The sequence below is a fragment of the Anser anser genome (assembly GCF_964211835.1).
Source record: "Anser anser genome assembly, chromosome: 9".
In the NCBI taxonomy this organism is placed as follows: domain Eukaryota; kingdom Metazoa; phylum Chordata; class Aves; order Anseriformes; family Anatidae; genus Anser; species Anser anser.
In genome coordinates this window covers 638,200-648,936 of record NC_139729.1, presented here as the reverse complement: position 1 = coordinate 648,936, position 10,737 = coordinate 638,200, and the positions used below count along the sequence as shown (strand labels likewise).

The window sequence follows — 10,737 nt, the reverse complement described above, 5'->3', positions numbered from 1 at the left end:
GTGTTTTACGTTAAAAACCCTTTTCTGAATTTTGTTTTTAAGCAATTGCAATTGTTTTCAACAGTTTCATAAAGTGTGTCTGTGGAAAAGATATCTTTTAAGAAAAAGGGCTTTATTGAGTTTGATCTTTTCCCAAAAGTCTTCTTCTAACTTACATACTTGTGAAGAAGGCAGCACATTTCTCTACTGGAAGGAGCTAAGTGAGAGAAAATACATTGTGCATTTTGTTTAAGGAAAGACCTCTGAGTGAAGTGACATTCACTTTCTTTATCGGTTTAAAAGAAGCAGAATCTAAATCCACATTGTTCAAAGACTTCATTTTTGACTAAAAAAAAACCAACAAACCACAAAACAACTATGTTCAAGGTAGATTTACAAGCAACTTGAGCTGCTGTTTAAGATGCATTTCCTTTAGTCTTTCTGTATTAGTAGCTTGTCTTTTCTGTTAAAATTGCCACCTTTTAAATAAGGAGTTGTCCTGTGTCCGATGCATTTTGAAAAAGATTATAGAAAATTAGACAGTTGTTCAATTGTCTTGAGTTTTTATTATTTAATTAATATTCAGCATCTGTGGGAAAATACCGTACGGATTGCTGCTCCGAGTACAAACTTCTGTACAGTTACTGGAGTAGATTTGAGTCATCTGCTACGGAAGGAGGAGCTTTAGAAATTTGATTCGATTGGGCATCGCGTCTTAATCAAATTGTATTATTTCCATTCCACGTTGGACTGTCAGATTTCAGTCAGCTACTGTCTGTTTGTACTTGTATCGACCAGTGAAAATGTTGATTTAAAGCTTGCTTGGAAACAAAGAGTTAAATGAAGCTTTAACGAAATGTTCTGTTGTGACCCAGTGCAGCAGATGAAATTTCATCCGTTTAGATAAGATTTCTGGGGACTTCCTGTTGCGCTCGGTCTGAATGTCTAGTTGTAACCATTGGCACCTGAGTTGAAATTTTTGCCCTCTAGTAAAGTCACTTAGTTACATGTAGTGAGGTGCTGCGCTAACAGGAAGACTTTTTTTTCTTGCTTCCTAGACTTTGGATTGTTGAAAACACGCTCTTCTACGTCTGCACAACCTACAACAAGCACAGTGGTTTATACTAGGCCTGCAATAACAACTTTTTCTGCAGGTAAAGAGACTTCTAAACAAGCATCGTACTGGCAATCTGATACATGTGACCCTTTTCTGCAAAACAAAGACATAAAGGACAAATGTGTAACTTGTCAAGCTACTAAAGCCTCAACAGTTGAGAGTATGAAACAGACAGTAAGTTCAAGTCAATGCGACACCTCAAAGCCAGCAGCGCCCCCAGCAGGGATGCTGGGCTTTGGAGACAAATTCAAAACAGTACCTGGAACGTGGGATTGTGATACATGTCTTGTCCAAAACAAACCGGAAGCTACAAAATGTATAGCATGTGAGACACCAAAACCTGGAACGGGAGTAATGCCTGCTCTGACATGACCAGTGGTCACAGACAGCTCGGTGACAGTGACATCCTCCTCGAGCAGCACTGACACAACAGCCACTCTGGGCTTTGGAGACAAATTTAAGAAGGCGAAAGGCTCTTGGGACTGTGGAATATGCCTTGTACCAAATAAGACGGAAGATAACAAATGTGTAGCCTGTCAGTCTGAGAAACCAGGTATGGTCCTTTTTTTCCTGTTGTTTCCATCCTAGCCTCTGTGAATCTTGTACAGAATAAAAGTACGTTGCATATATGGAATATTTTAAGCAACACGATTCCCAGGTACGGTTGATGGATTAGCGGCTGTCTGCAGGATTGGTTTACAGGCACTTCAGAGGTCTCAGCCCAGGTTCCAGCCTGTCGCATAAATTGAACTGATTGTGAAATGTATTAGTACGGAGCTGGATCAATGCAGATACCCCCGGCTTTGCAGCTGGTGAGGGAAGATGGCTGAAGTGAGTGACTTAATTTAAAAACAACATAGTGATTTTTCACTGGCGAAAATAACAACTCCATAGAAAGAGTTAAAAATTAGTGTTTTTCGCTTTCAAAAAATAAGTAAAAAAAATTACAGAATGTGTCCAAAATGCCTCTACTCACCGTTTGTATGTAATTGAGGGGAGATGTGAAGCCAGATTTCAAGACAGTGTAGTCTTAACTAGTCTTAAGCTAAAGCAGAGAGATGCCTATGAAGGTCAGTGGTAGGCTTCAAGAAAGCGAGTGACCCGCTGGGTAACTTCTTCAGGGCAGTACTGGGTTGTTTCCCATTGTGTGTGACCGTAATTGATTTTGAGCGTGGTTGTATTGTTTTTAAAATATGATTCTAATTTTAACTTTGACTCTAAATGTCATTTAACATGCCATTACATCGAAAAACACCTGTGCGAATATATCGTGGAAGAAACAAATTAAGATGGACTAGACCAGGCTTTTGTAATCATCCTGTGCGGTAAGACTGAAATTTCATGAGGTAAGATAATGGATTTCAGACAGAGTTGATTCTCTTGGACTTCCAACCTCTGAGCGGTCAGTCGGCATCTTTGTCTGAGGCTCTTGCCATTGCAAGGAGGAATTTTGGAAATGAGGGGTTTACTGTGACCATGGTGCAGTGAATTGCACGGTTACGTTGCACTTGTCAAGAGGAAGAGCGATGCAAGTAATACTAGGATAAAAGTTTTCTGCGTGTGCTGTGGAAGGGAAGAGCCATTCTTGTCTTTCCGGTTTTGAATTTGAAGCGTTATCTTCTGCTTCTCTCTTAAAAGGCACCTTTTTTTTAAAAGGCACCTGTCAGGCCTCTTTATGGAGGTTACACTGTCGTCAACAGCAGCAGAAGCTTGTGTGCTGAACAGAGTTGTGTGTTGTTTGGAAGCTTTGAGTTCCACTCTGGTTTTTTTGTTTGTTTGTTTGTTTCTTTGTGGGTTTTTGGTGGCTTTTATTTTTTTCAGGGGCGGGGGGGGAGTTGCGGAGTAGTTTTGAACATTTCTGTGGGATTTGACAAATCAAATTTAAAAGTTAATGTTCATTTTATAGTTCATGTTCAAACAGGATGGTTAACTGTCTTGTTTGTCTCACAGAGGGTCCAACACCTGTGACCAGTAGCAGTGCATCTGCATTTTCTGCTCCTTCTGGAGAATTTCTGGATTTAGACAAATTCAAGAAGCCTGAAGGAAGCTGGGATTGGGAGACCTGCTTGGTTCAAAACAAAGCAGAGGCCACGAAGTGTGTAGCCTGTGAAAGTGCAAAGCCAAGCACCAAAGCAGAGCTCAAAGGTAATCCTTAATGATTAAAACGAGGATGCATATTCTGTGATTTATTTTTTGGTTTGCTCTGATTTTTTTTATTTTCTTACCTGTTAAGCACAATTATTTTTTCCTTTGAGGTGTGGCAAAATTATTCGTTTTTCCTGTAGGAATATTGCCTAGATAACATCTGTTTCCACACTTTTCCCCAAGAATAAGTTTATCCTTTTTAGAGAAAAGCTTTCATTAATGACGTGCTTGTTCTTTACATGCCCTACACGTTGTTCATTTGGAGTTCAGACTAAAAACATGATCTTTCAAAGAAGTTCGTATACTTTTTAAAGCCAGGTGGTGGGCAGAAAACACAATTGTGAAAAGTTTTATGTAGAGAGGAAGCATGGGGTTTTCTTGTTTGTTTTACTGTTTGGTGGGTTGTTTTTTAAACAGTTTTGACTGGAAAGATCAGGACTAGAATGTAGTTCAAACCTTCATGTACTGCAGATACACCGTGGGTTACGGACTTGACATTCACTTATTTCTGCAGGTTTTGGTACTGCGACTGCGTCCACAAAATGCTGCCTTGCCATCATTTACATTCGGTGTTCACTCAGAGTGTTCAGGTGCAGAGTCTGCAGCTGCCTCACAGTTTACTTTGGGAAGGACAGAAGAGAAGCAGGATTCTGTCACTACTGCTGCTCCGTTAGTGTTTGGAAAGAAAGCTGACACTGAAGAGTCAAAGACACAGCCTAGCTTTTCAGTTGGGAAGTCCGAGCGTACAAAAGAAGAGAGCACAGCAAAACCTATGTTCAACTTCAGTTTCGTTAAACCATCAGAGAAGGAACCTGAGCAAGCAAAGCCAGCTTTTCCATTTGGGGTCCAAACCAGTACTTCAGGTAAACAGAGTATCTTTTGTCTTCACTTGTGCGCTTATGTCCATCAAGTAAGACCTCTGAAACCATACTAGAAAAAATCTGCGGGATTTGATATGTTCATGTACTAGAGCTTTAGAAAAAGTTTAATTCCTATATGCAGCATGTCTTCTGTCCTGGTTATTGATACGTACGCAATTAGTAGCAATCCCTTTTTTGATCTCAACACTAGGTTTAGACAAAAAATTGCGACACCTTAAGGAACCTGTCCTGCATCTCATACAAGCACAGAAGTTGTAGTGTCTCAATGCTAGCAGTACAGTTGGTGGTAAAATCTTTAGTAGGGTGAAATAGAGGCCTCACACTTTTCAGAGAAAAAAAGAGATGAGAGAGAGTATCTTATTCCCACGTACTTGCAACTATGCTGCAGAGTGTACTGCTGTTACTCTAGTGCTACAAAGGTCCAAAAATCACTGAACAGTTATTAGCCAGTTTTGTATTCCTTTAATTTGTTGAAAGACTGCAGTAGAGGATTGAAGTTTTTATTGAGGATCACTGTGTGGAAAAATTCTGATTGTTAAATGTCATTTGTATGACTTAAGAACCGCGTTTTGGAGTACAGAATTCAGTATTAATTCCAGAAGGGGTGAGGGGAAGGACATTAGCTAGTAATCCCGAACAAAAGCAGTGTATAGAGCTATACTGATTTTAATCGCAGTATTCTTACAGTTGGTCTGTTACTGAACAGATATGTTTTGGGGAGATATGGTGGCCAGGGAGGCGTGTGTGTTTGTGTGCTTCCTCTTCTAGTTAAGGTTCTGGGGTTTGGTTTAGTCAGGAAAATTCGATGAGGCACCTTGTGTAAAAGGAAATGTTAACCAGCATTTTTCAACACGGTGTAGTCCCTTAAAAGTGTCATAGATGAAAAGAGGCCATAAACGCTGGGGGAAAAAGTTAGTGGGAAACTGAGAGCAGGATCACATTCAGTAGTGAGAGAGCAGCAGCCTAGGGAAAGCTGATGAATGACTGTAACAGATAGTTCTATTTTAAGTGTAAAACAACACTCAGTACTTTATAATGGTGGTCTTACCAGAGGGTTCTTCTCCATGGCTCCTAAAAGCACGTCTTGAAGGCATTCGAGTGCAGTGAACTTAAGCTGTAAGAGTTGGGCTGGTAAGCTTGGCCTGATTTGAAGCTGTAGGCACGGGGCTATAATTTCTGAACAGGCTACAAAAGAAACTGTACCACTGTGCTTTTCAGTGCTCCGTTTAGCAAAGCCATCAAATTGTTGCAGGCAATTGATGTTGTTCTTCTAAGAGCACCTGAAAGATATTTTTGTTTGAAGAGTTCAGAGGTACCGGTTAATACTGGTTCAGATAATTACAGCCAGCTCTTGGTGTTTGTGACCAATAAAGTTTGTGGCTCCAAAAGGAGTGGGTTAGTGCTAACTGATTAACTGCTGTATATGCAGAAATATGGAATCTGATTACTTACGCAGAGAGCACTTAAAATGTATTGTTTTGCTGGCTCTCAGTGAGTTGCATCTTAATGCTACCAAGGAATAAGCTTTTTGCTTCTGGCCCAAGTTTTTTAATTTGGTGAAAGCCTTTTCTGTGCACGTGCACATGCCAGAGAGGTTGCTTAAGTAATAGAAGCTATAGTAGCTGCTATCTTCTGTTTTTTGTAGAAGACAGAAACTGAATTCGTTAGCTTTGTAACTGTTATGCATACCAGAATTGGTTTTCTCCCTTTTGAAAATAGTAGAGGGTATGCCTATGTCAGATTTGGTGAGCAAGGTGATCAGATGAGGGCACTGCAAGACTGCCAGAACGCACCAGGTCTGGGGGGAAAAGGAATCCGGCTGAGCATAGGAATTTCTAAAAGGTAACCAAGGAGTTGTGCATTGATACAGTTATTCTAAATAATCAGATTCTTGTAGCTCTGCCTTTGGAAAGTCTGTGGCCCTTGCTGTAGTGGCTGTACACAGGATGCAGTCTACAAAACCAGAAATGCAGAAGTCCTATGTTTTGACTCCCTGGATTCATCAACCTGCTTCAGGATGGCTGGGGGAATCCAACTGTTAAGTCTAGCCAGACAGCGCAACTTGGGCTTAGCTGCCATTGTAACCAGCCTTGTTTCTCAACAGTAGCAAAGCTGAATGCATTGGTAAATATTTTCAGGTTTGGGCCTGCATAAGGTAGAAGGGACAACAAGTGGTTTTATATGCTAGGGAGTTCTTGTTCTTAGAGCTTTCCCTCTAGTTTGAGAGAAGCACATAACTAGTTTTACAGTGGGTTGACAGGAAAGAAGTGGGGGGGAAAAATGGGAACGCAGGGAGAAAGCCAAAGGCGTTATTACTAGAACAGGTTTAGAATGCTATTCTTTGCTTTTCATGAGCTTAGGGCAATGGGGAGTTTAAAGCTTAGCACTTCCTGAGAGGGTTTCTTACTCTACCGGCTCAGTTCTATCACTTATTTAAGGCAATTCAGGTCTCTGAACGGTTAAAGAATTGATACCAAATTTGATGAACTTTGATTCAGGATACTGACAAAACAGGACTTCATATAAACAATTTCAGTATGTTCATGAGGTTAGCTTGTGTGTTCTGTTAAATAGTAAAAAATGACACTTCTGTTTCTGTTTACCTAGCATAATTCTGCAAATGTTGCCTCCTTCTGCTTTAGAATGGAAATGCTCTTCTCCAAGAGAGCACTGTCCAAACTTCTTTGCCAAAATTTTTTGATTAAATTAATATTGTTTTATTTTGAAAACAGGAATAAGCCACAAACATGTTTTCTTGCTTCGGCTATCCAGAAGAACGTCAACAGTATTTTCAGATTTTCCTTCCCTACACAACTGTATGTAGGAAGAGTGCAGTTGGAAGCAGAAGACCTAAGATGATGTATCTTCTGTTTGTTTACTACAGTAACAAGACAATGGATTACCTCTTTATTAGAACTTGTGTAGCTTTGCAGTATTGAAACAAATGTAGGTATTAAAATACACATCAGTAATACTTTTCTGAATGGCTGAGTACCGTGCTCTCTTAGCATTGAAATACCCAGCCATTGGATTAGTTTGTCCCTCATGTTTGCTGAGTTTGGAAGCTATTTCAGAATGCCTTCAGCTTGTATTCTTCCCCAAAAGCATAGAACTCACTTCTCTGCATCCCCAATTCAAGTCAGAGAAACTGGGCACTGCAAACACAGGAGGTCTGCCTGTACAGAATCAGTGAAGACAAGTCTAAACAGCGGTTTTTTTTGAATATGCAGCTGGGTTATCTGAATGTTCTTTATGCAGTGTACCTCAGTTTTAGTACAGATAGCACTTGTCTTGGTTCTTGTCATTAGTCTGAAGCTGCCCCTGAGAAAATCTTGAAAGGGGAAGTAGTGAAATCTAATCAGCAGGCCCTTTCTTCTTAAGAACCAATGGAAATGGATAATCTGACTCCATTCACTTCTTTCTGGAAATAAGATCTATTAATTAACCAAACAAAAGATAGAAGGGTTAAGACTGCATCTTTAAAGCAGCTGTGCTTGATAAATGTCTCTGGTCTTAAATCAGTCTTTAGCAAAGCACAGAGACTTAGCAGCAGCTTGCTTATGCCAACGCTAAAAATACTTGATGTGTACAGGTAACCATGTCAAGGCTCTGGAGTTAATCCATGAGAACAATTCCTTCTGGTATTGGCAAAGGTGAGGATGCTTGCTTCTATAGAAATGAGGTTTTGAGCTGTGACTTAAGCTGTCACTTAGGTGACTGTTTAGGAAAGCTTCCTTTTAAGTTTTGAAGTATGTAAGCTGACAAATTGTTTAAGTTCAGAACTGGGTTTACAGTCTCTTGTTCTCTGACTGTATGCAACTTCTCATGTTTCAGACTGAAAGCAGAATTGCAGCGGTACCAGTCATACAACTATAATGCTTATTGCCAAGATTACCAGAACTACTACTCGCAGCGGAGTTACGATGCTTACGCTGACTACAACTACAGCTCCTATGCTCCCTATGACAGAATGCAAGCTGTTGGAGACTGCTCTTTAGGAGATTCTTTAATGGCTCCAGCTGTTTTTGAGGTAAAGATAGTGCACGCTTGCTGTAAAGAAAATATTTCACAGATAATATGTTGTACAGATTTGTGTGAATCAGCAAAAAGAATCCGAAGTTGAAAACATGCTTTCTGCTTAGTGTGAAGTTAAAAGAGCAGATTCCATTCAGAGGTGTTTGTATTTAAGTGCTTAAATAGTAAATCCATAGAATTAGTGATTTATACACCATTATTTGTTCACGCATACCAAAGAATGGTTTTGACAACATAATTGCGTACGCTTCTTCTGTTCCTGTTCTTCTGATTTGCTTTGCTTAAAGCAAATTAAACAGTTGTTGTAAGTGGTCTTATCGTGGTCAATGTATTAGTTGTGACCTCCGGAGGTCCCTTCCAACCTGTACTGTAATATTGGCTTTCTTCTAAAAATAAGTAGATAAAATGCCATCTATCCTTGTAGTTGTAGGAAGAAGGAATGGGTTGAGACTGCAGCACTTTGAATCTGTGATGCTTTCTGAAATGAGTTATGATTAAACTTAGCCTTTTCTGTCTTTCAGGAATCTTCAGTTATGACTGCAATCGGTGATGACCTAATTACTGACGGTAATAAGGGTTCTATCATTGTCACTTGAGTTTAGCCATCCTTGTGCCTTTTAACAATACAAGCCAACCTCTACTGGATGAAGAACATCTTGAAAGTTCAGCTGAGGTCAAACCTCTGTGGGGTTGATCTGCAATCAGCTGGGGTTTTAAAGCTGATACAGCATACACTGACCGCATCAAGTAAAACGGGACACTGTCAATGCTTCGCAGCAGGTTTCTTGTACCTGTGCCTTCATTCCCATTTGAAAATGGTCTAAGACAGAATTTTGTTCTTTGTATTGGTTCCGCTAAACAGATTTTATATTAGAAACTCAGTAATATGCAAAAGCTTTGTTCTCCACCCTGAGGTAAAAGCTTATGTTGCAGATTCCAAAAGGAGGATTCAGCTTGCACTTACAAATACGGTACAAAACATATTTGTGTCCTGGAAGGTTTGCAAAGTTCCTCACGTGGAGGCATTTTGTGTTAGTGTTTAGAAACTATCCTATGTAACGTGTATTGCCGTAGAAGTGAATTAAATGACTCTTGGGAGGGTTTCATGGCTGATTATCCGTAAACGTTATCTTTACTATCTTAAACATTGTCTTTGTCTTTATCTTGAAAGACAGTTCTAGTCCCAGCCTTCTAATATACAAATTCCCAAAAGTTGGAGTTGTGAGGCTCAAAATTTTAGAGGACTAAATACCTCACTAAAATTAGTAGATCTAATAGCTTATTACACTTAGCTTAAAATACATTTTATTAGCCATTTCACATGAAGTTTTTTTGTGTGCATGCCTCAGATTTGATACTTGGACTTACCAGGCTTTTATTTTCAGATCCACAGCTCTACTTGGATGTTGATGAAATGAACAGACAATTCACGGAGACAAGCGAAGAACTCTACGATTCACTCATGAATTGTCACTGGCAACCTCTGGATACGGTCACTTCTGAAATCCCCTCTGCTATTTAAGTGTCTTCTAGAGCATGACCGTTAGGACCAAAGTGCTAAAACTACATTTCTTCTACATTATTCTAGCTCATAAGTTTTAAAGCACAATGATAGGTTGGGGTTTTTTTGCTATGCTTTTGACAGTTTCTGTAATCTTTTTGTTCATCACTCCCTTCTTGGAGCATCATGAAGTCATGTAAATATTCGAGAAATGTAAAGAGGTAAATGGGGTCTAAAGATAGACTTGCCTGTGTAAATAAAAAATTTGTTTCTGCAAACCTGCCAGCAAGGGATTTTACTTGTACCTGTGTGCAGCATGTTCTCTTCCGGCTTATGGAATTTAACAAGGTAGTAAGGGTATTTCATCTGTCTTTATTTTTATATGGGCATTAGGACACAAGCAAAATCTAGCTTCCCCTTGTTTTCCTGGTTCCTTAGGTAAGCGACAAGCCAAGCCTTTCATGTGCTTGCTTAGACTGGAAGTATGTATGGGAGACACTCACAGGCCTTGCTATGGAAACACCTGTGCCCACTTTTTCCTGCAGGCTGCTGGCTCTAACTGTACTACTGATACATGCTAGGTCAGCTAAAATTGGCTTATAAATAGGGTATGTTAAGCATATGGAAGTGTAGACTTCAACTGCCATAGCTACAAACATCCCATGGAATGAGGATGATGTCTGCTGGCACTCTCTGCATCAGCATTCAGTTTTCCCTTGCCCTTCTTACTGTTAGACTTCTCAGCTGACGTTTTACAGCGAAGAAATTGCTACAACATAATCCGTGTTCTTAAACCTAAAAAAAAAAAAAATCTTGGAGAAAACAACTTGCTGGTTTTCCCTCCTTGCTGGCAAGGAGAAAAATAGTCCACCAGGAACAACAAAAAAATCCTAGTAACAGCTCCTTAAGTTATACCCTCTGCTACCCTCTCTGATTGCTCTGGTCTTCCTTCATTCGTGGTAATGAAGTTTTTAAAGCTCTGGTAGAAGGATGACAGTACTCAAGTCAAAGGAGATGAGAGCAATGAGGAAAGCTTTGCTTTAAGCTAGAGCAGTCTTGCGAGTTGCTGCCTTTATGCT

General features: G+C 39.8%; 1 protein-coding gene and 1 long non-coding RNA gene across 3 annotated transcripts; both read left to right on the top strand.

Moving 5' to 3' along the window:
- Nucleotides 1-1,900: 1,900 nt before the first annotated feature.
- On the top strand, nt 1,901-7,051 carry LOC310904026. Of its 2 annotated transcripts, XR_014587985.1 has the most exons (4): nt 2,401-2,442; nt 3,047-3,241; nt 3,756-4,104; nt 6,855-7,051. It is a non-coding gene; the product is annotated as an uncharacterized lncRNA (long non-coding RNA). The 2 variants fall into 2 exon arrangements; XR_014587986.1 differs by having other exon boundaries at nt 1,901-3,241; nt 6,855-7,047.
- Nucleotides 7,052-7,962: 911 nt separating this feature from the next.
- Nucleotides 7,963-9,931, top strand: LOC310904015 (uncharacterized protein C6orf52). The gene is made up of 3 exons (XM_083848163.1): nt 7,963-8,152; nt 8,679-8,724; nt 9,543-9,931. The coding sequence occupies exons 1-3, from the start codon at nt 8,093-8,095 to the stop codon at nt 9,677-9,679; spliced, it is 243 nt and encodes an 80-aa protein (XP_083704289.1). The 5' UTR covers nt 7,963-8,092; the 3' UTR covers nt 9,680-9,931.
- The last annotated feature ends 806 nt before the right edge of the window (nt 9,932-10,737 follow it).